The sequence below is a fragment of the Meriones unguiculatus genome, chromosome 9 (genome assembly GCF_030254825.1).
Source record: "Meriones unguiculatus strain TT.TT164.6M chromosome 9, Bangor_MerUng_6.1, whole genome shotgun sequence".
NCBI lineage: Eukaryota > Metazoa > Chordata > Mammalia > Rodentia > Muridae > Meriones > Meriones unguiculatus.
Genome location: NC_083357.1, coordinates 50908084 through 50930935, shown reverse-complemented (window position 1 = coordinate 50930935; position 22852 = coordinate 50908084). Strand labels below are relative to the sequence as shown.

Genomic DNA, 22852 nt, shown 5'->3' with positions numbered 1-22852 from the left:
TTAGCGTGAATGCCGGTGAAGTCCGGTGCAGGTGAGACAAAGCTAACCCGGAAGATGCAGTCAGACACAGGAGATGGAACCCGCGAATACGGAAAAGTAGACCTGCAGCCACGCCCACCGTGCCCGTCCGCCCCGTCGCATACTCATGACGTCACCGCGCGTCAGAAACGCCGCTGCGGCCGTGGGAGCTGCCGTCGGGAAGCGTGGACGACTGGTCCTGAAGCGCGCATGGGGCTGGGCCCGCGTTCCGCTCACAAGGCGCGGCGCCAGTTCCCGGGCGCAAGCCGACGGGGGCGCGCTGCCCGGGGCTCGGGGCGTCCCCCTCCGGGCCGCGATGGCTGCCGGCTGCCGGCGGGCGCGTGTGCGGAGAAGGCCCCGGAGGCTCTCCCGCACCTGAGCCCGGAGGCTCTCGGGTATTTCCGACGGGCGCTGTCAGAGCTGAAAGTGGCTCCCGACGCCGCTGAAGAGCGAGGTAAGCACAGCTACGTCCTAGATGGAGTGTAAAACCCACGCAATTAACTTTCAGAGGGATCCCTCAGGAGTTCTTGGCTAAGTGATGGTCAAGTCTTATCCTTCCAGTCTCTAACGGTTTATTTATTTACTCGTTTTTTTTTCAGCGTTGATGGTGCGCAATATTTTGAAGGAAGTGGAGGCTCAAGCTCTAGCCTTGGCCACGAATAGGACCGGTAGTGAAATGCTGCAGGAGCTTTTGGGGTTCAGTCCTTTGAAACCTCTGTGTCGAGTGTGGGCTGCTCTGCGCCCCAACTTGCGCTTCGTGGCCTGTCATCGGTGTGGGGTCCACGTGTTACAAAGTGCTTTGCTGCAAGTGCCTCGGTTACTGAAGAGTCCTGCAGAAGCAGAGGAGGAGGATGACGAGGAGGAGGAAGAGGAGAAGGATGGGCCCTTGCAGACTCTGGAGGAGCTCGTCCTGGGACTAGCTGCTGAAGTGTGTGATGATTTTCTTTTCTTCTGTGGAGACACACACGGCAGCTTTATGGTCAGAACTCTGCTGCAAGTATTGGGAGGTACTCTTCTGGAGTCTGAGAAAGCCAGGCCCCGCGGCTCCCAGTCATCTGGTAAGTACTGTAGAAAAGGGAAATGGATCTGGTGAGCAGGAGAGTTTCAGAAGTTCAAAAGCCGGTAAACAGAGAGTTAATCTTCATGGTGGAGCTTGACCATGAAGAATTAGCAGAACCCTGGGGCAGAGCCTAGAAGGCCAGAGAATAGTGTGTTTAGACATCTAGAGATAAGGATGTACTTATATTTAGGGAATAGCCGCTAGTGTAGACATGAGGAGGAGTTGATTCATTTAAAGTGATGAATTTCACTTTATTTCCACAATTCACAGACATTCATTTTAAGAAAATTAGAATGTCTATGGGCACACTCAAATCTGTGTGCCTTCTGCAGTGTTTGTGTGGAGGTAGGAGGACAACTTGTGGAAGCCAGTTCTCTCCTTCGGCCATGCGGGTTTTGTGTATTGAACTCAGGCTGTCAGGCTTAGTAGCCATCATCCTTATCATATACCTTGACCCGCCCTGAGGTTTTATTTTGAGACAGAGTCCACCATATAGCCCACACTGGCTATGTTTTGACTTGTGATGTAGCACAGGCTGGCCTTCAACTCTTGATCCTCCTGCTTTGCTTCTCCCTTCCAAGTGCTAGAATTAAAAACTTGTACTACTATGCCTGGCTATTTGTTGTTAAGATTTTGTTTCTGTTTTGGCTTTGTTTTTTTTTGAGACAGGGTTTCTCTGACTGTCCTGGAACTTGCTTTGTAGACCAGGCTGGCCCCATATCAGAGATCCGACTGCTTTCTTCTAGGTGCTGGGATTAAAGGTGGGTGCCACCACCACCTGGCTGCTTTGTTTTTTTTGGACAAGGTCTTACTGTGTAGCACATATTGGTTTGAACTTATGGCATAAGTTCATGCTGGTTTCAAATTCATTGTCTTCCCATTGTCAGCCTCTCTAATATTGAAGTCATATGTGTGTGCCTTTACACCTGGCTGGGAAAGTTTTGTTTAACCCTGATGTGACCTCTGTATGTGACCTCTGTATGGATCCAAGTAAAAGTTCAGGAAAAGATGTCCTTCCCACTTGTTACCTCTTTTTGCTAATATTTTCTTTCCTTTAAAGTTTTATTCCTATTTAAATTTTTAAAAAATTCTAAATAGTGATGGTAACAAATGCAGAGACCCACAGACAAACACTGGGTAAAGCTAGGGGAACTCTGCAGAAGACATGGAGGAAGGATTCTAGGAACCAGGGGGACTGAGGACCCCACAAGAACAAGACCCACAGTGAACTCATAGGGGCTCACAGAGACTGAGGTGACAATCACAGATCCTGTGTACGTCTGGGGCCCTCTCTCTATATATATTATGGTTGTGTAGCTTGTTCTTTTGGGACTCCTAACAGTGGGAGTTGGGATATTTCTGACTCTTTTGGCCCTTTTACTCCTGCTGAGTTGCCTCATCTAGCCTTGATATGAGGATTTGTGCCTAGTCTTATTTTATTTTATTTTATTTTTCTTCAAGACAGGGTTTCTCTGTGTAGCCTTGATATTGTAGACCAGGCTGGCCTTGAACTCACAGAAATCTGCTTGTCTCTGCCTCCCTGAGTGCTAGGATTACAGGTGTGTGACACTGTGTCCACCTGCCTAGTCTTCTTATTGTAATTTGTTATGTCATGGTCAATTGCTATTCAGGGGAGACCTGTTTGTTTGTTTGTTTTTGAGGGGAAACAGAGAAGGAATGGATTTAGGGAACTGGGGATGTGGGAAGGAACGAATATAGGGAAAACTTCAGTCAGGAGGTAATGCATATAAAAAATAAAATTTAAAAAATTAAAATAAAAAATGCTACAACCACTCTGGAAATCAATCTGGCGCTTTCTCAGACAACTAGGAATAGCGCTTCCTCAAGATCTAGCCATACCACTCCTAGGCTTACATCCAAAAGAGGCTCAAGTACACAATAAGAACATTTGCTCAACCATGTTTATAGCAGCTTTATTTGTAATAACCAGAAGCTGGAAACAGCCCAGATGCCTCTCAACTGAAGAATGGATGCAGAAATTGTGGTACATCTACACAATGGAGTATTGCTCAGCAATGAAAAATAAGGAAATCATGAAATTTGCAGGTAAATGGTAGGACCTGGAAAGGATCATCCTGAGTGAGCTGTCCCAGAAGCAAAAAGACACACACGGTATATACTCACTCATATAGACATATAACATAGGATAAACCTACTAAAACCTGTACATCTAAAGAAACTAATCAAGGGCTGGAGAAATGGCCCAGCGGTTAAGAGCACTGACTGCTCTTCTAGAGGACACGGGTTCCATTCCCAGCACCTACATGGCAGCTCACAACTATCTGTACTCCTGTTCCAGGGGATCCAACCTCCTCACATAGACATACATGCAGTCTATGTACATAAAATAAAAAAAAAACACCAATGTACATAAAATAAAATATTAAATAAACGTTGAAAAAGAAAACAAGTCATAAAAAAAAAAAGAAACTAAACTAATCAAGAGAGAGGACCCTGACTATAACGTTCAATCCCCATCCCGAAAGGCAAAGAGGATGGACATCAGAAGAAGAAAACAGGAAACAAGCTAGGAACCTGCCACAGAGGGCCTCTGAAAGGCTCTGCCCTGCAGACTATCAAAGCAGATGCTGAGACTTACGGCCAACTGTTGGGCAGAGTGCATGGAATCTTATGTAAGAAGTAGGAAATAGTAAGATCTGGAGAGGACAGGAACTCCACAAGGAGAGCAACAGAACCAGAAAATTTGAACACAGGGGTCTTCCCAGAGACTCATACTTCAACCAAGTACCAGGCATGGAGATAACCTAGAACCCCTGCACAGATGTAGCCCATGGCAGTTCAGTGTCCAAGTGGGTTACATAGGAATGGGAAGAGGGACTGCCTCTGACATAATCTGGTTGGCCTGTTCTTTGATCACCTCCCCCTGAGGGGGGAGCAGCCTTATCAGGCCACAGAAGATGACAATGTAGCCATTCCTGGTGTGATCTGATAGGCTAAGATCAGAAGGAAGGAGAGGAGGACCTCCCCTATCAGTGGACTTGGGGAGGGGCATGCATGAGGAAGGGGGAGAGAAGATGGGATTAGGAGGGGAGGAAGAAGGGGTTTATGGGGGATACAAAGTGAATAAAGTGTAAATAAGATAAAATTAAATTTAAAAAAATGCTAATTGAGACCACTAACTTTTTCACGTTATTATCATAGGATGTGACCTACATTTAAGAGTGGTGGAGAATATGGTTAGAGGGTATAAGTGAAGTCTGATTTTTGGTATATTTTAAATCCTGGCTGAGAAAGACAAACTCGGGACTATAGGGAAGGGAGTTGAAGATCCTTAGGGAAAAATGAAACAATTTCTTACTCATCCACAAGGGCTGTTCATTTGTATCCTGTTTGTCTGCGTCTCCAAGCCGAGCCCTTGTTCCTCTGTGGATTTCTCCTTCTTACTTGGCTGTCTGTGGTCTCACTGTTGTCCATGGTCTTTCTTTAGAAACGCAAAGGCCCTCAGCTCGGGACTGTAAGCCAAGTGATTTTGAGGTTCCTAAAACCTTCTTGACTCGCCTTCAGGACCTGAGCGCCTGCTTTCTGAAGGACATTGCTGGTAAAAAGATGTATTAATTACCTTAGCTGTTGCAGAGGCAAATACCTGACCCAAGTGACTTAAGAAAAGCTTGACTCTCAGCTGGAGGGTCCATGATGTCAGGGAAATTATGGCAGTAGCTATACTGTATCAAGTCAGGAAGCAGAGGTGGATAAATGTGCTCAGCTTGCTTTTTCTTTTTATTCAGTTTAGTGCCCCAGCCCATGGGATAGTGCCACCACTTTGGGGAGGGGGGGGTTCTTCCCACATGATTAACCTACTCTAGAAATTCACAGACATGCCCAGAAGTTAGTTTCCATAGTGATTCAAGTCCCATCAATTGGGCGGTCAAGGGTAACCATCACAGAAGGGAGGCTGGAAAAGGGACTAGGCTCTTCTCTTGGGATTTGCACCAAGCAGGAGCCTTATATGGGCCATTCCTCTTTTAACACCTGTCTGCTTTAATGCTGTAAGGCATTCTATATGGACACTTTTCTGTATATAGTCCCCTTATTGCTTGAGTTTTGAGGTTGTATAGGTAATCTTGTTTGTGACAAGCTATTAAATTATTTCTGCCTTTTCCGTCAGTATTTATCACCAACAAGATCTCCAGCTTTTGTCTTCAAGTGGCCTTACAAATCTTACACCGCAGATTGCCCCAGCTTTGTGCCCACCTCTGTGATGCTGTCATCGATTACCTGAGTTCTCGCAGTTCTTCAGCGGGTGGCAGGTATGGTCATGCCTTCAGAGGCAGTTGAAACCGGGGATGTTGTGCGAGGTGAATGAGACGATGTAGAGTAACTGTATTTCCAGATGAAGTTCAGACTCTTTGATCTTCTTAAAAATATTTGTTGCTGGGTAGTGACACAGGCCTTTAACCCTGGCTGGCCTTGAACTCTCAGAGATCCTCCTGCCTCTGCCTCCTAGGTGCTGGGATTAAAGGCAAGTATTACCTATGCCTGACTTAGTTTATTTTAAGATTGATTTATATTTTATGTTTATGAAGTTGGGCCTAGACATATATGCAGGGCTGATGGAGGCCAGAAGAGGGTGTCAGAACCCTTGGAACTGGAATTGCAGATCATTACAAGCTGCCTTGTTGGTGCTAGGAACTGAACTTCTTGGCTCCTTTGCAAGAATAATACATGCTCTTAACCACTGAGCCATCTCTTGAGCCCCAGTCTTTCTTCATCTGTGTGTGATAGGGTCTCACTATATAGCACCAGCTAGCCCAGAACTCACTATATAGACCAGGCTGGCCTTGAACTCACGTGCCTTTTGATTGCTGGGATTAAACCAGCTTTAAAACATGCATATATATATTTGTTTTTACTTTATTTATATGAATCTTTCGTCTGTATATGTGTGTGCACCATGTTTGTGCACGGTGGAGGGCAGAAGAGGGCCTGTGAACCCAGGTCCTCTGCAGGAACTGAAAGTACTCTTAACCACCCAGCCATCTCTCTAGCTCCAGTCTCACTCTTCTTACCTCTAGCCCTCTACTCCTATTTCTTCGGGATCAGACAAGCTCCAGACTCTTGGAGCAGGTGCTACTGGTATTAGAACCAGAGAGGTTCCAGCGCCTCTTTGAGGATCACTTTCAGGGTCAGCTGCATTCCTTGGCTGCACATCCCATTGCTAACTTCCCATTGCAGCGCTTACTGGATGCAATCACTTCTCCTGAGTTGGTAAGTTGGAACCATGGCCTGGGTCTCTTTTTGCTATTCTTAATCATTGGGCCATTTCTATCTATCTATCTGTCTGTCTGTCTGTCTGTCTGTCTGTCTACATATCTGTCTGTCTAGTTGTCCGTCCATCTGTCCATCTATCTATCCATCCATTTATCCATCTATCCATACATCTATCAATCAAACATTTTGTTTTTCTGAGCAGGGTTTCTCTGTAGCTCTGCCTGTCCTAGAACTTGCTCTGTAAACCAGGCTGACCTTGAACTCACAAAGATCTGTGCCTGCATTCAGACTGCTGGGATTAAAGGTGCATACCATCGCTGCCTTGCTTTGGGGTCTTATTTTACTGTGTGCTTGTCTCTTCTTCTCTGAGAGTCTACTTGCCATTACCCATGTGAAGGGTTTTTATTTGTTTGTTTGTTTTGTTTTGGGTTTTTCAGAGATTAGGGTGGAGTTACTCCTCTAGAGATTTGTTTTAGTTTCTCAATCCACAGTTCAAGTTTGCAGCTAGTTCTGTGGCTTCTTGTCTATAAATCAACAGGAGCACCGAAGCCATTGCCGTAGCTTCTTTTTTCCGTTGCTGCTTACCACCCAGGAACTTTGTGTTGTTTTTAAACAAAATCCCAGTCTTTTGATTTTACCAATAAAGACCCAGGAGCCAGATGCGGGATGAAGTCCTGCTCTCTCAGAGAGGCAGAGAGAGCACCCAGCTGACCTTCTTACTCAGCTGACATCCCAGAAGGAAAAAAGCCCCTTCTTCTCCACACTGTGGAGAGGTTAGACTTTAAAGTGAACATTTCTCCTTTCTATTTGTGCGTTTTTCTAGCCATCCTCTGGACTTCTCTCTCTCTCTCTATGTTTTTTTCCTATATTCACTGTCAATTGGTTGCTTGCTGTACCTCTTGACTTTGTTTAATTCTGTTTACAGAAAGTTCTTGGGTTAAAGGTGTGTGCTAGGGCTGACCCACACCACGACTAGAAACAGGCTTTTTTCAGTGCACAGTCTCGGGGGTCACAGTATGTTAAAATACCCTGCAACATCTTTTCCTGTGTTTCCTTGGTTTGGCACATGGAATAGAAGGGCAGGTTTAATTCTAGACCTATCTTGCCCTGGATTCTTCCTGACTGCTGCAGGAGGATCATTTAGAATCTTCCCTATAGGGTGGCATCTCTGGCTGTCCTCGTCTGTGTTTTACACAGCACTGTGAGCAACCTGGTGTTGACAGTGGTTTTTATGTCTTATCTAGATCTTCTTTTTTTTTTTTTTTTTTTTTGGTAGGAAGTTTTTTCTGATTAACTTTATAGGTGACCATTCACTGAATATCAATGATTCTTCAATCCATGTTTTCTCAGCTGGCCCCTGTGTTTGAGGAGCTGAGCCCTGCCTTGGAAGCTGTGCTGGCCCAGGGCCACCCAGGGGTAGTTGTCGCTCTGGTGGAAGCCTGCCGCAGGGTTGGGACTCACCAGGCCCAGGTCTTGCAGCTGTTACTGGAGGTGAGCGGGTATTGCTTCAGCCTCTTCTGACCTAACTCTGCATCCAGTCTGGAAGGTTCTTGTTGAGGGAGTTACAGCTATGGAGATAGATGAGTCCAAGAACAGCCCCGAAATGAAGTTTATCCTACAAACTTAGAGACCTGTGAGGGATAAGTGTGGATTCAGCCCCTGCTAGGAGTGCAGAGGCTGGAAGACAGACCAAGGCAATGAGGTTCTGTGCTCATGAAGTGTCCTTTCCTGTCGAGGCAGACCTCCTTCTTCTTGAACATTTCTTTGTCTAGAAAATCATGGTGTTAGGAATGGGATAGTTCTCAAGAGTCATTGTGCTTTGTCTTCCTATGTAGGCGTTCCACTGCGCAGAGCCCTCATCCCGGCAAGTAGCCTGTGTGCCTCTCTTTGCCTCTTTGTTGGCTTATGAGGTATACTATGAACTAATGGAGGAGGAGGGGGCAGAGCCTGCAGAACATCAGGTAAGACAGGGGAGGGGCCAAAGCAGTGGCTGTTTTGGGGCCAGGCTTCTTTGGGAAGCCCCCGGGTTAAGGGGGAGAGATTTCTAACCTCTTTGAAGAGAAGGTGGCGTAGATGAGCTCATCCATTTGGTCTGGTCACTGCTTCCTAACTTCTTATTACTGCACCCCCAGGTAGAAATGGCCACAACAAGAGCTCTGAGAGAAGTGACAGTACTCGGGTCTTTACTGCTCCAGCATTTGCTGTATTTCTCCAACCCTGGACTCATACTTCGAAGTCTGAGTGCCTTGACAGGATCGCAGCTTCTGGCTCTGGCCCAAAGTCCTGCTGGCTCTCATGTATTTGATGCCATCCTGACTAGCCCCTCTGTGACACACAAGCAGCGTCGACGTGTGCTGAAGACACTAAAGGTGAGGCTTCTGTTCTGGTTCCTTCTATCATTGTTTTAGAGAAAATGAGGCCCTCAGGGCTGGACCTGAGAGATGCAGGCAGGATACATAGTTCCTGTGTAGTTTTAACCAGGGTTTTGTCAGGATTTCTATCACTGCATCAAAATACCATGACCTAAAAGCAAGTTGGGGAGGAAAGGGTTTATTCAGATCCATCACTGGAGGAAGTCAAGACAGGAACTCAAGCAGAGCTGGAACCTGGAGGCAGGAGCTGATGCAGAGGCCATGGAGGGGTGCTGCTTACTGTCTTGCACTCCATGGCTTGCTCAGCCTGCTTTCCTATAGAATCCAGGACCACTGGGGATGGTAGTCCCAGGGATGGCACCACCCACAGTGGGATGGACCTTCCCGCATTGACCGCTAATTGAGAAAATGCCTTAGATCTCACGGAGGCATTTCCTTAACTGAGGCTTCTTTCTCTCTGATGACTCTAGCTTGTGTCAAGTTGACACACACAGCCAGCCAGTGTACTGTGCTTCTCGTGTCTCTTGAAATTATTCCTCCACTCCCCAAAACACATTTGCATGCTTGTCTGGAAGGACTTGACCTTGCTTGTCTCCATTCAGGGACAGTACGTGGCTCTTGCCTGTAGCCGCCATGGCAGCCGTGTATTAGATGCCATCTGGAGCGGAGCAGCTTTGGGGGCCCGGACAGAAATTGCTGCTGAACTGGGTAAGTACCACTGCCCTTGGGTGGCTTCTAAACGTCCCCTTCTTCTGTCCCTGGTAGCTGATTGGTTCAGCAGGTCTGAGTTCTCACTGAGTTCTCAGTGGCCAGTTTTTGCCTTCTCTCTGCAGACACACTGTGCAGTCCTTCACTCTTCCCTCTTTATCTGGCTTTCGTACTTTAGTGGGTGAGGTGTTTGTTTTTCCTGTTTCAGGCCCAGTGTTGTGGGGCGAGAGGAGGGGCCTTCACCTCAAGTAGAATTGAAGAGTTTAAATTAGCCTGGGTATGGTTAGCCTGAGTAAAGAGCCATCTTGACTGGGAGCTGAATTCAGGTACCAGGAAATATCACAGAATGTGCACTTGGCAGAGAACAAAGTTAACTTTCCTAGCAACAGCCTCCAGGAAATAATACAGAATAAATGCTTCATAGAAAATAGAGACAAACTTCCTGGCAATAATCAATGGGAATCGGTTGGAAGTTGGGTGGGAAAATTCTCCCCAGTGTTTCAGATATGGTTTAGAAAAATAGTCATTGTGATTATATGCCTTAGCCATTGTGATTATGTGCCTCAAAAAAGGTCACCCCACCCTGCTAAATTTCACCCAATTCTGTAATGCCAAGGCTTGTGTTCCCCTGCTTGTTGCCATGGAAACCCCCTGCTCACAGACTTTCCCTTTAAAAATCCTGTTCACTCAGAGCTCGGGCCCCACTTCTCTACTGCTGCGTCAGTGAGACTTGGGTCCCGAGTTCGATCGCTCTTGAAATAAAGCTCTTTTGCTATTGCATCGAGTCGTCTCCTGGTGGCCTCTGAGGGTCCCGTGAACCTGGCATTACAGAATTTATCTCTAAGCATGGGTGTTCTCTTTGTAGGAGAGCAGAACCAGGAGTTGATTCAAGATCCTTTTGGCCACCATGTGGCTCGAAATGTGGCCCTGACTACCTTCTTGAAGCGGCGAAAAACTTGGGAAGAACAGCAGAGTGCTGTGGCCAAGAGAAGACGGTTACTGAACTCAATCCTTGATGACTGAGGTCTCTCGATAGGGAGGGTGAAAGGACATGGTTATTTTTCCTGGTTGAAATTGGAGCCAAAAGTCCTAATGGAGCCAGATGTAAAACACAAAACTGTAAACCTACTACTACCCAGGAGGTTGAAACAAGAATATCAAGAATTCAAGGCCAGCCTGGGCTGTGGCAGCCATATCCTGTTCATCCCTATGTCTCTCTGTCCCACCCCCATCGCTACCCCCAAGGCATACTGGTAAACATTTTTTTGTATTTTTCTTGGAAGTATTTTTATTTTTCAGGGGAAAAGTATCTCGAGGGACTGCTTGGGATTGGTACACAGGACCTCAGGGATAGGAGTCAGTAAGAAGCTAGATGTAGCAGCAATTACGGTGGGTTAGGATGCCAGGGGACGAGGTTGTGGTGCTGCGGGGTAAGTGGAAGGCAGGAATGTAGGTTAGATAAGCAGCATTTTTGAGAAAAATGTACAGGCTGGAGGACCAAGGCAGTGTGTGGATAGGTTCTGTTACAAGGTCCGGTGAGTTACCTAGGGTGCCACAGACTGCAAACCTGACGACACCCTTACAGGCCTCACAGTGTCGCATGGAACCAGCCTTGGGGCACAGGCTCAAAGCGCTCTTTTCATTCTTAATGGAGGTGACTCTGTCGCTGCCACTGCCATCGCTCAGCCCCCTCTACTATGTGGCGAAGGGTAGATGAAATTCCCAGCAGCATATGACCCATGCCTTGCAGCAGTGAGGAAGTCCAACGAAGGAGCTCCCTGAAGGGAAGAGATAGAGGAATTAAACCATTAAGGGACGCTGAGAGGAGGCCTTGAGTTGGAAGCTTTGGGTGGGAGGGTTCACAGGGAGAGCTTATGGGGTACATGGGTACAAGAGACCTTGATGGAGGATAGGGTTATAAGACATGTTAATCTCTGACCTTAGAACTTTTTTGGGACCGACTCCTTGGAAATCACAACTCATGGAGTAGAGCCCGTAGAATGTAGCTTTAACATTGAGGCTGCCAAAGAGGTCCCGAGGATTTTGCTTGTATACATCAAAGGTGATGCGTGCGATGTCCTTGCTGTGTTTTGGCTTCTCCCGTCCTAGGCCGTATGACAACATCCCACTCTGTGGGACACCACCATCATTGAAGTGGACCTTCCCTCATACCTGATACCTACCCAATCCTGTCATTGCCGTGTCAGACTTCCTCTGCCTCCCCAGTATTGTTTAATAGTTGGTGCCCTTCACACCTCCCCAGTACTTCTGCCCCCAAGACCAGTGATAGGCTGGAGAGGACCAGAAACGGTTGGAGACCTAAGCAGCCCCGCCATGGGCCCCTCACCTTGGGGCTCCAGCTCTGTCCTTTCTCCAGCACCATCAAGCAGGTGTCATCCTCCAGCATCTGGAAGAAGTCTTCACTCTCCACGGCAGTCCCGTCCTCCTCCAGCACCAGTGTTAGCACCCCGCTCAGCAGCAGGGTCTCCAGAACCTGTTCAGTGACAAGTGGCAGGAGGGAAGGGCGGGCCTTCTCCCTCACCCCTCCTCTCTTTAGTCGGCCCATAGGCCTTAGACAGGTTGGCATCTCAGCTCTGCTTCCTTATGTTCTGCCGTCTTCCCTGTGTTGTGTGTTTTTGAACAGGGTGTTGGGTGTTCAGCCTGCTCCCAAAGTCAGCAATTATGTTAGCTTCCAGGGTCCTGGGACTGTAGAAGTGAGTACTTCATCTCATTCTTCCTAAAGGTGGCAGTCGTCAGGGTTTCCCTGTGTAGCCCTGCCTGTCCTGGAACTCACTCTAGCCTAGGCTGGCCTCAAACTTAGGAGATCCACCTGCCTCTGCCTCCTGAGTGCTGGCGCTAAATGTGTGTGCCACCACCACCCAACAAAAATGGCAGCTCTTGTTTGGGTGTTTTGAGTTGTGGACAGATCCTAACCAGAGGCAGACTGGTTTTTGTTCATCTGCTTTTTGCTCCCCTCTAAAAGCCACTTCTACTGGTATTGAATGACAAATCAGTTATAGTCAGGTGTGCTAACACACCTATAGTCCTAGCTGCTCAGGAGGCAAAATCTAGGGATCACTGCACTCCAGAAGTTTAAGACCAGACTTCAACAGTTTTGGACCCTGACTCAAAATAGGAACAACTAAGTATCTTTTCTATCTTTGCTTATCTGCAGCATCTTCCCATGTCTTCCTATTCTCTACAACTGTTTTCACTGTTAGCACCATTTAACCTTTCTGAGGCCAAGTGAAAATGTGTGAGTGTTAAAAGGAATCTTAGGGTTAAAGTAGTGATGTTAGGACAACGGAGATGAGAAATAAAAGGGCTTCAGCTGGGCATAAGATAGTCAAGGTGAGCAGGAAGGACAGGGCTCTGACTGGCTCCTCTAAGGCCATCTTGAGGGATATACATGAGGTGCTGTTGCCCTTTGACTTATTCTAATATATCTGATTGCAACAGACTCAGTTCTAAGGATAGCTTCTAAGAAAGCCTCCACCTACCCAAGAATCAGATTACCCTTGAACATCCTGTACATTAGGAGCTGGACATGAGGCAACCAGGAAATCTACAGTTACATCTTAGTAGGCCTTCCTTCTGATAGAACTTGTGGTTAAACACATCCTTGAAGCTGCACCTATGCTGTTCCCCTGCAGCGGAAACTAAGGTACCAGGATTTTGGCCAGCATGTACACACTAACAAAGGGTCTAATCTTAAAAAGACGGCCCAGCACTTCCCTTGTGGGTTGACACACCTTCAGACTTCATTTTAAATTGTGTTTGTCTATAGTGTGTGCATGTGAGTGCGTGGAGACCAGGAGAGGGCATTGGACGCTCTGGAGTGGAGTTACGTGGTTTTAGCACAGGTGGGTGCTGGGAACTCAGCCTCAGTCCTTGGCTAAGCTGCCGAGCCATCTCTCCAGTCCTACACCTCTGTGTTTGTGGATACCACAGGAGAAGATACAGGGAAAGTCTACTCCACCTTTGGGGTTTGGGAGAGAAAATCACCCGACCTCAAGAACATCCCGTACAGCACTGCCCCCAGCCTGCTTCTCCACCTCGAGGCAGCCCACTCCAGTCTGGAGTATGCTGCTTACCTTTACTAGCTAGATTGGAAGTTTGCTAAATAAACATCTCAAATTGTCTCTTGACTGAATTCATTACTTCAAGCAGAGCCAAAATGCATCTCCCTCCCGAAGCTGTCAAAATATCTTTCAGTAACCTCAAGTGACTTATTCCCTTGTGTGGTGAAGAAACTGAAGGCTGGGGCTGTGGTTTAGAAGTGAATTGTTTGCCTGGTATGCTTCAAGACCTGGGTATGGTGCCCAACATTGAGAACATTTTTCAAGTTAGTTTTAGTTTTAGGTTTTTGTTTTTTGTGGCATGTGCCTATAGTCTCAGTATTGGGGAAGCTGAAGCAGGAGTGTTCTGAGTTGAAGGTCAGCCTGAGCTAAAGAGTGAGAGCCTGTTTCAAAAGAAACAAACTAAACCAGGTTTTGATAGGTTGAATGACTTCCCAAGATTTGACATCTAGGAAGTAGCAAAATCAGGATTTGAGACGAGCATTTCATAGAAATCAAGGGCTTGAAATTTAAATTGCCACAGCCCTTGCCTAGAGTTTTGATCCTTGGCACTACAAGAAACATACAAATTGCCATAATGACTTCTGAACCCATTTCTCCAACACTTATCATCTGCTGTTTTCCTGACTCCCAAAAAAAGCCCACTACTCAGAGAAGAAATAATTGACCCATGCTAACCATAGGTCAGTTCCTAGACCGCTGGTGGGCGGCAACCTTGTGACCTGCGCACTTTCTGCCCCACCACCCCTCTGTCCTTGAGTCTGTTGGCTTCCCTGGTCCTGGAACCCAGGAACTTGTCCACTTACCTTATCTAGCAGTTCCTGGCGGGTGGCAGCTGTCAGCCCTTTCCGGACTGTCCGCTTATGATCACAGACGCGGAAAGGTCGCTGAGGTGGTGGAGCCGAGTTCCAGACCCTACGGCCAAATTCAGAGCCCATAGCGGAGACTGATCTGGTATTTGGGAAGAAAAGATCAGAAAGGCTAAGGAAGGGGTTGGCAGATTTAGTGATAACGATGGAGGTGGGATGGCTAGAGGTTCTAGGTTTACAGATTCGAAGGAGAGACTATGGAGAGAGAGAGAACAAGACAGTAGCCTAAGAGCTGAAGAAATCTGTAGAGGCAAAACAGTGGGTCTTCAGGGGCTGAGTTTTGCCGTGTCTGCCCATACTGAAGTATAGAGAGAAGGGTTAGAAATCACCTCAGCAGGCCATTGGGGTTCAAGGCTGAAAGGTACTCCATGGCTGAGGGCTGGAGCAGGTAAAAGGCCTTCCTGTGGCTTTGGGACTGAGCGCTTCTCTGTTGTTCGGAGGCTAAGCCTTGTTTTCTGCATAAGGCTGAGATCCTAGCCCTGGTGAAGTGAGAGATGAGTCAAGCCTGGACTCTGGCCCCCTTGCCTGGTCAGTAAGAGGGTCAAAGTCTAAGAGGGAAGAAGGAGGAGCCTATGCAGAGTGGTGGAAGTAGCCAAAGCCGGGGAAGCTTGTTTGGGTCTCTCTTTAGAGATGTGTTGTTACAGATGAAATTTGATATTTGATCCCTCCCCTTATCCAAATACAGTTTTACTTTGTAGTCCAGATTGGCCACCTTGAACTGATCTTCACATCTCAGCTCCTAAGTCCTAGAACGGTTTCTGGCCCACAGTCTGAGAGCTAGGGCTGACTGTGCTGCCCCCTGCTGGGAAGTTATAAACCGCAGTCTTCGGGAAAGGCTGGGCTAGAAGCGAGGAAGCTTGCACACTGGCCATCGTAAGAGACCTGGAGAAGTTGAAAGGCGGGCAGTGTGTCTGGGAATGGCATGAGGAGAGGCTGGACGCTGGTTTACAGCGCCAGCGTCATCAGGAGCCTGTCTGGGACCTGGGCCCTTCTGCATACCTCCTCCTTGGTTGGAGAAGAATTAGCTAAACATTCTTTTTTTCGGCTTTATTCTCCAGAAATGGCCGTGAGCTGCCACGGCTCTCATCTTTTCTGGTCTGCTAATTAATTAATAATGTATCTCCAGAGAGCGTATGCACATGAAAGCCAGAGGGTAACCTCGAGTACTGCTTCTCAGGTGCTGCCTACGTGTGTGGTTTGTTTGTTTGTTTGGTGTTTTTGTTGTTGTTGTTTTGTTTTTTGAGACAGGGTCTCTCACAGGCCTGGAGATAACCAACCAAGTTGGTTGGGATGGCTGGCCAGTGAACCCTAGAGATATACCTGTTTCCAACACTGGGGTTACAAACCACGCACCCCATTTAACATGGCTTCTGGGTGCTGAACCCAGGTCCTCACGCTGTGTGGCAAGTACTTCGCTGACAGAGCCTCTCCCCAGCCTAGGGACTTCAGTTGTAGTGTCCCAGGTTTCATCTCCGATTTTAGCTGGACAATTGCACAGAGACTGAGGTTTACCGTTGGCAAAGCCCTTATAATGAGCAGAGTCCCCAATTTGCTGCCTGGGAGTCTTTCAGAGTCTCCTAGACGCCCCCTCTCCGCCCGAGCTTCCGGCGTCCTGTTTCACAAAGCGCATGGACAGCTTCATGACCAAGCCAGCCTTTAGCAGAGTACTTTTCCGGTCTCCGTGGGCCAGTGCCTTCCCTGCACCTCTCCAGCCTTGTCCTGTTTCCTGCGGAGGCTGGCCTTCACGTGCCTGGGCCTGTCAGTGATGGGAAGGAGGAGGCTGAAGGAGGGTCCAGGATAAGCACCAGCTTGTCTCTCTTCCTTCTTGCCTCATCCTCTACAAATGTGACAGGCACTGGGGCAGGGTTAGGCAGCAGCTTCACCTGTCAGCCCCCTAAGGCCCTCCGGACACCCCCAACGCTGCTCCCTCCCAGCTGGGTAAGTGGATCCGCTCATTCACCTTCGCAGTAGATATAAAGAATGGGGTTGGGATAAAGAGGGGGCTACTCAGAAAGCCAGAGGCGGAGACAGTGACTGCAGTGAGGACTGGGGAACACCAGAGCCTTGGGCCCAGCGGCCTCTGGGAGCACGCCAAGAGCGGGAAAGGATAGCTGACTGGGAACGGGGCTCACAGGTTCTAAGGCGCTGTTCGCATTGGTTTCCAGGAAAGAAGAGGGGCAGAGGAGTCGGGGTGGCGCACAGTCGCTTCTCACAGCGGCAGAGGTGGCGTGGGCCTCTGCCCCGCTCCTGAACGTGCCGTCCCGTGGATTCTCGCAGCCCGCCTCTAGGAGGATGTCTGTGTGCTACCGTCCGCCCGGGAACGAGACGCTGCTGAGCTGGAAGGCCTCGCGGGCCACCGGCACCGCCTTTCTGCTGCTGGCAGCCTTGCTGGGACTGCCGGGCAACGGCTTTGTGGTGTGGAGCTTGGCGGGCTGGCGGCCCGCGTCGGGGCGGCCGCTGGCGGCCACCCTGGTGCTGCACCTGGCGCTGGCCGACGGCTCGGTGCTGCTGCTCACGCCGGTCTTCGTGGCCTTCCTGAGCCGGCAGGCCTGGCCGCTGGGCCAGGCGGGCTGCAAGGCGGTGTACTACGCGTGCGCGCTCAGCATGTACGCCAGCGTGCTGCTCACCGGCCTGCTCAGCCTGCAGCGCTGCCTGGCCGTCACCCGGCCCTTCCTGGCCCCCCGGCTGCGCAGCCCGGCCCTGGCGCGCCGCCTGCTGCTGGGCGTCTGGCTGGCTGCCCTCGTGCTCGCCGTCCCGGCGGCCGTCTACCGCCACCTGTGGGGCGGCCGCGTGTGTCAGCTGTGCCACCCGTCGGCGGCGCACGCGGCCGCCCACCTGGGCCTGGAGACCCTGACCGCCTTCGTCCTGCCCTTTGGGACTGTGCTCGGCTGCTACGGCGTGACCCTGGCCCGCTTGCGGGGCGCGCGCTGGGGCTCCGGGCGGCACGGCACGCGGGCGGGGCGCCTGGTGAGCGCCATCGTGCTGGCCTTCGGCTTGCTCTGGGCCCCCTACCACGCTGTCAATCTCGTTCAGGCGGTGGCCGCGCTTGCTCCGCCCGAGGGGCCCCTGGCCAGACTCGGCGGGGCGGGCCAAGCAGCGCGCGCTGGGACTACAGCCTTGGCTTTCTTCAGTTCCAGCGTCAACCCGGTGCTCTATGTCTTCACTGCGGGGGATCTGCTGCCCCGGGCGGGGCCCCGCTTCCTTACGCGGCTCTTTGAGGGCTCTGGGGAGACCCGAGGGGGCTTCCGTTCTAGGGAGGGTACCATTGAGCTCCGAACTACTCCTAGGCTGAAAGTAGTGGGGCAGGGCAGGGGCAATGGAGACCCTGGAGGCGGCGGCGGCAGGATGGAGAAAGACAGTCTGGAATGGTAGAGATCCCGAACCCGGCCTCCGGGCTCCCCTACCACTTTCCATAGTCCCTGGAGCACTGGAGTACTTGGGAGACCCTTCTCTGATTGCAGTTTGGGCTTGGCTGGACCTGGATTACTCCATCTGGCCCAGATTCCCCCAGACCATGGGACTGTGAGGGTGACTGTACCTTGTGTTCGAAATTTGTGCTTGCGGCACACCCTGGTTCCAGGAACTAGCCTTGCTTACGTGTTGCCAGGAGCTTTTCTTGTGAAATACCCCGGGAAGCCATCAGCCGGTGGCTGAAGTGCGCTCCTGTCTCGTTCTCCACTGAAACAGGTCAGGACTGCATGGCGCCCAACTTCAGTGGCTTTCTGGCCTGCCCTGCCGTCCAGGTTACCTGTTTCCCCAGGCCTATCTGGAGAACCACTTTGGAGTTTGGATGGGGGGTGGGTAAAATCTATTCTTACATGCACTTAGGGGGAAGAAACTGGCCTACAAAGGGTTGGGGGGGGGGCGTAGAAAGAAAATCTGTGCAGTGTGAAAGGGAAAGTGTCTACCTTTGGCACAGTGAGAGGGAGGCACATGACTGGATGCAGGGGACCTGGGCCTCCAAGGCTTAACCCTTTCCTCTGACCCTCCGCTCATCCCTGCACGCCCTCTAAAAGCCACCACGCCTGTGAAGAAGCCCAGGAGCCAGCACTTGCTTTATAAGAGGAAGTCTGAGGGTTGGTGATGAGGAGGTGTGGGAAATGGCTGGAGGATCTGGAAAACAGAAAGAAACGCCCAGGAAGGTGGTACCCCTCCTTTCTCTGTCTTTTCTCTGTGTTGCCTTCCCTCTTTTCAAGTTGTTAGATGTTCCTGATCCTTTTACATTACTTTCCAGCCTCCACCTTCTGGAATCTTCCTGTTATCGGATCTAAAACCTGACTGACCCTTTTGTTTGATTTAGGGGATAGTAGGATGCAAGTTTTTTGTTTGTTTGTTTGTTTTGTTTTTCTTTAGGGAACATGATGAGCACACGCATGACCTAGTTGGCTCAGAACATTCTTACTTCTCCTCAAAACTTCTTGTTCCCATATCCACCAGTCCCCAGCAAACTGACACAGCTGGCCTTCCTAGCGGGTACTCTGGGCTCCACTTCAGTGGCTTTTCTCTCCCTTCAGGCAGGCAGAGGCCAACAGAAAAAAGGAAATCCAGTCTCCAGGGTTATGCTGGGAACTCCCAAATGGGGGTTGAAGCGAGCTCTGAACCAGAGAGGAAGTGTGCTGAGCATGCCTAGTCTCTGGAGGAGGAGAAAAGACTGTCCCCCAAGGAAGGTGGAGTGGGGTAGCCTGAGAGAAAGTACAAAGGGCTCGGATGGCCCTGGGCCTCTAAACCGGGAGTTCCATTCCTAAGCACAGAATTCTTCCTGTCCTGTGCTCTGGAGCAGAGCTTCCTGAATTTCCCCTGTTGTACATTCTTCACCTTACACACCCCCGTGTGGTCAGAAGGCTCTTCCTCAACTCTGCCCTCAGTTCTCGCTGTGGTTTCAGCCTCCTTTTCATCATATCCTCTGCTTGATGGTTACTGGGTCAATGCTGATTTGGCTTTTCTCAGCGGGAGGGCACCAGAACCTGTGAGGGACCTCAGTGGCTACCGTCTTTCCTCAGAAGTGACAGGTTAAAAGAAAAGCAAACAGAAAAGCTCATGGCAGACCAAAGGAAAGCATTCTCGATGCTTCAGAGAGCCGGCGTCCTTTCTTTCAGTGGGGGGAAGTGGAGAGGTAACGCTTTGATGGCTGTCTTCCTAAATTCTTAGATGCTCTGGCAGTAGGGATGGAGTGAGGCGATGCCGTCTCTGAGCCACCACCTCTCTTCATTCTCAGCAGAGCCTAGCTGAGCCTCCACCTTCTCCGTCAAAGTTGAGAGCAGACAGCCCAAGGCTGTAAGGATAACGAAGCAGTGCCCATCCTTACCTAACACCTAATGAGAAAGGCCAACAGGCTTGGTCAAGTGGGTAGGGGAAGGGGAAGAAATGGCTATTTTTGTGCCACGAAGGAGGTCACTTAGACTCCGGCTTCTCTCAAAAAGAACGGAGAGCTGGTTGACCTGCAATGGGTGATGGCGGAGGGAGCGTGCCTCCTGAAACCACACCGAGATCATGGTCTGACCTAAAGTCAGGACGAGGTTGCTGCCCCCTTCATTCATTCGTTTTCCCCCACATTCTTACTGATATTCTTTCTCTTCCTCCTCTCTGTGTGTGCACCTGTCTTTCTCTTGGTCTTACATAGCCCAGGGTAGCCTTGACCCCAACATGCTGTTTTTATAGCACGATGTTACCTAACCCACAGCAGTACCCAGAATGCAGACCACCAACCTGGGACTCCCAGAGCACACCATGTGCACTGCTTTCAGCGCGAGCTATGAAGATAACATTTCTTAAAAAGCAGCAGTCCCAATCTGAGCCTGCGTCCTTCCCCTATGATATGATCCGGAACTCTGCTCACCTTTCAAGTCTGGACCCGCAGTATTTGGGCCACACCCCAGCCAGCTCACTCCTGGCACCCCCTCTCCCCTCTCACTACTCTTCCCTGGGCACTTCTCGCTTAGCCCCACCCAAGGAGTCTTCCTCCCCTCTGGGCTGTTCTGGAACGCGAGCATCGTCCCTCCCTAACAGTGCAGGAGGGTGTGGGGTTTTTCAGTCTCAGCCTCAGGAAGATGCTGCTTCCCCCTCCTCTGCTCTGTGTACTTCCTCTCTGCTGACTTAGCTGGCAGACCTAGAAGCGGGACCAGGACCCCTAGCACTAGGAATTGTCTGTCCAACGACTCTCCCCTCATCCTCAACATAGCAGATATTAGCTTCTGGCCAGCATCTGGAAAGCCCTGTGAGTATCCTAGAGATGGGATGGCGTGCGTGTGTCACCGTGTTGTGTCTTTGTGAGTGTGCGTGAGTGTGCAGGTGTGTCTGAGTGTGTTGGTGTGTTGTGTGTGTGAGAGTACATGTGTGTGTGTGTCTATGTGTGTGTGTTTGTGTGTGTGTGGCAGGGGTAGCTTGGAGAGATGGTGAGAAAGAAATCCCCAGAGAAAACCTGCTCACTGTAAAAGGACCTGTTCTCACGGTCTGTCCACTAACTCCCCTGAGGCCCGGTTCTTCCTGGCACACCCTGGCCAGCTCTAGAGACAGAGGGTAGGTGAGTGGGGAGAGCTGACAGCGCTAAGAGACCTCTCAGGAAACAGAAGGGCTGGCCTTCCAAGGGGTTCAGCCGTGCTGAGGAAACTCTGCCAGGCTGGTGCAGGGTGCTGGGGTCTCTTGAGGGAAAGAGTGTCAAAGGCTTTGGAAGAGCCGCTGCTGCTGTTGCAACTGGGTCTGTGGTGAGATGGGGCCCCATGGCCGGGTTAGGAAATAAGTTTTTCTATTCAGCCGGGTCCCTTTGAGACAATGAGTGATGCGGCGGTATGTTTTGGAGGTGCTTCTGAAATTTCTGGTTTTGGAGTCCGGAGTACTCATGCTGCTGTGACGGGGTGTCAAGAATCCTTTGGCTTTCTCCTCACGGGTGTGTCCGCTCTCACTCTCCAGGTCCTCTTGATGGCTACAAACACTACATCTCCTGCAGCATCTTCTCCCGGTGGCATGTCCCTGTCTCTGTTACCTATCGTTCTGCTGTCCGTGGCCCTGGCTGTGGGTCTTCCCGGCAATGGCTTTGTGGTGTGGAGCATCCTGAAAAGGATGCAGAAACGCTCTGTCACCGCCCTGCTAGTGCTGAACTTGGCCCTGGCCGACTTGGCCGTGTTGCTTACTGCTCCCTTTTTCCTACACTTCCTGGCTCGGGGCACCTGGACTTTCAGAGTGACCGGCTGCCGCCTGTGTCACTATGTCTGTGGGGTGAGTATGTACGCCAGCGTCCTGCTTATCACCATCATGAGCCTGGACCGCTCGCTGGCAGTGGCCCGCCCCTTCGTGTCCCAGAAGGTTCGCACTAAGGCGATCGCGAGATGGGTGCTGGCAGGCATCTGGGTGCTGTCTTTTCTGCTGGCCACTCCCGTCCTTGTGTACCGTACAGTACTAAAACGGAGCAACAGGACTCTGATCTGTGACTCGAAGTACCCCAGCGACGGGCATAAGGCCTTCCACCTGCTCTTCGAGGCCTTCACGGGCTTCCTGCTGCCCTTCCTGGCGGTGGTGGCCAGCTACTCGGACATCGGGCGCAGGCTGCAGGCTCGGCGCTTCCGCCGCAGTCGCCGCACCGGCCGCCTGGTGGCGCTCATCATCGTGGCCTTCGCCGCCTTTTGGTTGCCCTACCATCTGGTGAACCTGGTGGAGGCTGGCCGCACGCTGGCGGGCGGGAGCAAAGACAGCCCCGCGGGGCAGCGTCTGAGGCTGGCCCGCTAGTGCTCATCGCGCTGGCCTTCCTGAGCAGCAGCGTGAACCCGGTGCTGTACGCGTGCGCGGGCGGCGGCCTGCTGCGCTCGGCGGGCGTGGGCTTCGTGGTCAAGCTGCTGGAGGCCACTGGCTCCGAGGCGTCCAGCACCCGCCGCGGGGGCACCCTGGTCCAGACTCCGAAGGCCACCCCCGCCTGTCCCGAGCCGGGTCCCACCGACAGCCTCACGGCCTCCACCCTTCCTGAGTCTTCCAAGTGAGCTGCAGTCAGTCGGCTGCGCTGAAGACACTCCCACCTCGGGCCTGACCCACTTCTGTCCCTGGAGGAGAACAGGTTGCGGACTGGGCTCAAGCGGAAGAAGAGGGAGAGGTGGGGCGAGTCAGGGCAGAGAGACAGCATGCTCTGGCCCGGCTTCTGCAGGCAGCTTTACCATTAAAACTAGTGTGAAATCAGGTTTAGCCTGTGAGTGAGGTGTGTATGTCTCGGGGGCACTGGGCATTTATCGGGCCCTCTCGACAGTTCCTCAGTTCCCAGAGACTTACAGTTTTAGAAGGGACACATGGGAAGATATAGCTCTACACTCCTAATTCTGAAATAGGTGATCTGCAGATCTCCCTTAGCGGAACACACTACTGACGCTTAAAGGGGATTGTGAAAAGAATTCGCTGTGCAGGCTCATCACTCCAGGGCATCTGAGAGAACCAGTCCTTGAGGAATGTCTCTGCTGAGGTTCTTGGTGAGAATGATAGTGTTTAACTTCCCGCCAGGGGCCTCCACCCTCTCAGCAG

At 50.7% G+C, this 22852-nt stretch overlaps 4 protein-coding genes across 4 annotated transcripts; 3 read left to right on the top strand and 1 right to left on the bottom strand.

Moving 5' to 3' along the window:
• Nucleotides 1-9: 9 nt before the first annotated feature.
• Nop9 (NOP9 nucleolar protein) lies at nucleotides 10-10683 on the top strand. Its single transcript, XM_021650369.2, has 10 exons — nucleotides 10-472; nucleotides 618-1076; nucleotides 4548-4658; nucleotides 5226-5367; nucleotides 6133-6325; nucleotides 7679-7819; nucleotides 8164-8289; nucleotides 8461-8697; nucleotides 9303-9408; nucleotides 10274-10683. The coding sequence occupies exons 1-10, from the start codon at nucleotides 10-12 to the stop codon at nucleotides 10429-10431; spliced, it is 2136 nt and encodes a 711-aa protein (XP_021506044.2). The 3' UTR covers nucleotides 10432-10683.
• Cideb (cell death inducing DFFA like effector b) lies at nucleotides 10669-14871 on the bottom strand. Its single transcript, XM_021650371.2, has 5 exons — nucleotides 14686-14871; nucleotides 14294-14438; nucleotides 11756-11902; nucleotides 11348-11538; nucleotides 10669-11186 (listed from the first exon to the last, which is right to left on the bottom strand). Exons 1-5 carry the CDS (start codon nucleotides 14724-14726, stop codon nucleotides 11054-11056), a joined length of 657 nt encoding a protein of 218 aa, XP_021506046.1. The 5' UTR covers nucleotides 14727-14871; the 3' UTR covers nucleotides 10669-11053.
• Nucleotides 14872-15022: 151 nt separating this feature from the next.
• Ltb4r2 (leukotriene B4 receptor 2) lies at nucleotides 15023-17745 on the top strand. Its single transcript, XM_021650348.2, has 2 exons — nucleotides 15023-16294; nucleotides 16522-17745. Exon 2 carries the CDS (start codon nucleotides 16649-16651, stop codon nucleotides 17726-17728), a length of 1080 nt encoding a protein of 359 aa, XP_021506023.1. The 5' UTR covers nucleotides 15023-16294; nucleotides 16522-16648; the 3' UTR covers nucleotides 17729-17745.
• A 290-nt stretch (nucleotides 17746-18035) lies between these two features.
• Ltb4r (leukotriene B4 receptor) lies at nucleotides 18036-22522 on the top strand. The gene is given in 3 exon segments (XM_060391157.1): nucleotides 18036-18153; nucleotides 21263-22070; nucleotides 22073-22522. Coding segments are annotated over 3 exon segments (1158 nt in total). The 5' UTR covers nucleotides 18036-18054; the 3' UTR covers nucleotides 22324-22522.
• Nucleotides 22523-22852: the final 330 nt, after the last annotated feature.

Coding starts and splice junctions, on each gene's coding strand:
- Ltb4r2 (XM_021650348.2), top strand. CDS start 16,649: ATGTCTGTGTGCTACCGTCCGCCCGGGAACGAGACGCTGCTGAGCTGG.
- Cideb (XM_021650371.2), bottom strand. CDS start 14,726: ATGGAGTACCTTTCAGCCTTGAACCCCAATGGCCTGCTGAG. Junction 11,539..11,755: donor GACAGAGCTGGAGCCCCAAG/GTGAGGGGCCCA, acceptor GGTGTCCCACAG/AGTGGGATGTTGTCATACGG. Junction 11,187..11,347: donor GGTCCCAAAAAAGTTCTAAG/GTCAGAGATTAA, acceptor TCTTCCCTTCAG/GGAGCTCCTTCGTTGGACTT.
- Nop9 (XM_021650369.2), top strand. CDS start 10: ATGCCGGTGAAGTCCGGTGCAGGTGAGACAAAGCTAACCCGGAAGATG. Junction 473..617: donor CGACGCCGCTGAAGAGCGAG/GTAAGCACAGCT, acceptor TTTTTTTTTCAG/CGTTGATGGTGCGCAATATT. Junction 1,077..4,547: donor CCGCGGCTCCCAGTCATCTG/GTAAGTACTGTA, acceptor GTCTTTCTTTAG/AAACGCAAAGGCCCTCAGCT.